The sequence below is a fragment of the Montipora foliosa genome, chromosome 13 (assembly GCF_036669935.1).
Source record: "Montipora foliosa isolate CH-2021 chromosome 13, ASM3666993v2, whole genome shotgun sequence".
In the NCBI taxonomy this organism is placed as follows: domain Eukaryota; kingdom Metazoa; phylum Cnidaria; class Anthozoa; order Scleractinia; family Acroporidae; genus Montipora; species Montipora foliosa.
Window position 1 is genome coordinate 38,508,478 of NC_090881.1, and position 2,500 is coordinate 38,510,977.

The 2,500-nt window shown below is 38.9% G+C and overlaps 1 protein-coding gene across 1 annotated transcript in view; it reads right to left on the reverse strand.

Annotated features, from left to right (window-relative positions):
- The window catches only part of LOC137983203 (B-cell receptor CD22-like), a 63,027-nt gene that overhangs the window by 947 nt on the left and 59,580 nt on the right, over nt 1-2,500 (reverse strand). The window contains exons 12-15 of the mRNA XM_068830390.1: nt 2,340-2,500; nt 1,270-1,374; nt 1,172-1,190; nt 500-542 (exon numbers count right to left, since the gene is read on the reverse strand). The exon at nt 2,340-2,500 is cut by the window's right edge and continues 30 nt beyond it. Coding sequence (XP_068686491.1) covers nt 500-542; nt 1,172-1,190; nt 1,270-1,374; nt 2,340-2,500 — 328 coding nt within the window. The remainder of the gene's footprint in view (nt 1-499; nt 543-1,171; nt 1,191-1,269; nt 1,375-2,339) is intronic.

A 2,500-nucleotide genomic window follows, 5' to 3' on the forward strand; every position in this document is an offset into this window, starting at 1 on the left:
CTTTTTGGATTTCAATAACACTTGTTAAGATCTACATTTCCTGCATAATCACACACCGGGGCAAAAATATCGTTAATTAGTAGGCACCGTCCTTAAGCAGTCAATTAAGGAACTCAATGCAATGCGATTGCACTGAATTGCTCTACCATATATGGGAAATCAAGCCATCTTAGAGCTGGTCAGCCTGGCGAGTTAACCATACCATATCCTGCACGAGATGGATGAATGATTGAACAGCGCTTGAAATGACTCTTGGCGAGAATGATCGCTGAGAGCAATTACAATCACAGCTCAAAATGTCCTTCAGCCATTACAATCAATGAGTAAAATGGATGTAGGAAACGAGTACATTGATTAGCCTCGAAAATCGAAGTTTTTCTACGATGTGAAATAATAAACTCATGCTTTAACTTGCTGGAAAGGGCAAAATGTGTTTCAGCAATAGAAAAAACAGTATCAGTCTAGTAAATCGTTTTGCATTTTCGCTTTTAAAACTCACGTCGTAAATTCTTCTATCTTTATCTTCTGCGACCTTGTATGGCCTAACGACACACCGAAGAGTAGGTAAACATGTTAGTTCTTCCAATTTAGCCTGCGTTTCTTATAACTATTTCTTTCTTTTCCTTTTTAAAGTAATTGCCATGAAAGAAATGAAGCATCATTTCGGACAGGCGAGTTCTTTTATGGGAGAACCAAAAAGAAAACGGGAGGGGACCAAATAGGTGATTTTCAAGTTACGCCAACACCATTTATTGGGTGGGCGAGAACAAAAGGTCTCTCATGAGCTCCTTTTGGTTGTGCTTCACCATTTGAGCACCTGCAAAGATTCGTTGCAAACTTCTCGCAGGAGAAGGTCGTTTCGAAAACAGCTTTTTTTAAAAGCAAGATTAATTCAAATATTTCCGATGATGGAAAATGTCGTCAGTATCTCTAAGGCAGGTGACACTATACGGCTGCCGCTCCCCTGCACTTTTTTCCTTAACAAAGAAAACAGCCTTCCTGGATTTGTCAATTTCTTTTTTTTTTTTTACTATATACATTTATAGTTTTTTAACGATTTGTGCCCTTGATGCTACACAGTGACTGATATAGTACTAAACGTTTACAGGAAACTGCAACTTTCTCCATAACGTTGAGACAGACGTTCAATGGACAAAAAAAAAATACCTACCTTTTCTTTCTAGCAATGCCTAACAAAAGAAGATCAGATTTCCAATAAGTACAAAAGAATGGAGAACACAATCATGGAAGACACATCAAATTATTCACCTAGCTTTCTGTGCTGCCAGGCTATGACCAGTATTAGAACAATGATGATTGCCACAAGAACTCCAATAAGTACCAACAGAGTGCTGTCGCATGCGCATTGGAATTCTGTGAAGATAAATATGGAATAACAATTAGTCCACAAAGCAAAAACGAAAAAAAAAAACATTATACTTTTAACAAGAGTTCCTAAACTTGGATAAAAGTGTTTCATGCAAGGGCAAAAGAGTGGGGTCTATGACACCCATTAGCCGAAGAATGCTCCAAGAGAATTATGTTGTTTGTGCAATAGCAAATCGCAAGAACTGGAACGATATGGATTAATTGATAATGTATATGTTTTCGAGGTTCGGCTAAAGGCACAACATCCAGTATGCGTGCGTACCTATAGGCGAATCATTGTCTACATTTTTGCCTCGTTAACTGAGCACACTCTTTTCCTTTTGCTGTCAATTACCACTCTGATTCGCTCTTAGAAAAAGAGTTAAAGAGACCCACGTCCAGGCATTCTTCAACCCAGCACAAACCTCTCCGACCTATCTTTCTCGGAAGGTATAATCTGGCAACGCTATCTCGCGGATGAAGAACATTGTATGTCACGGGTTAGATATTTCTGGTCTTTCTATCCAGCTCTTTTAACTCTCTCTTATTCCAGTCAATGAATACTGCAGAATATATAGGGATGGACACTACCCACACATTAATTCCTTTTATCATATTACCACATTAAGTTTTCATTTCAGCAGTTTTCCCAAACGCAACATGCACTCTTTTGTCGGCCTGGTTTTCATTTCTTCGTATAAAACCCTGTCAGATTCCATAATACCCAACTATTTTTATAGCTGCTTTCTTCATCTTTATTTGTCGTTCCCCATGCAGGCAATATGATTCCGTCATATGTTGTTTATTTTTACTTTTCCGTTCCCATAACGTGACTTTTGCACAGCCGTCAATTCCAACATCCATGCAGATATCTTCTCTAAACAAAGATACTGCCTGGGCTAGTGACTCAAGGCCTGGTCACGCTACTCTTCACTAGGAAATGAAAACGTTTGATGGTCATTCCTTCATACCTGTTGGTTGAGAGGTTCGTGGTGTGGTGGACGTGAAAGTGTTAGTCCCAGGTGAGAGAAGAGTCAAATTTCCAACTTGATAAGTACCAAAAGTGCCATTAGAAATGGCAGCTTCAAGTTTTGAAATTCCCTGACTAGGGATCATGGCATTTTTAAAGTAA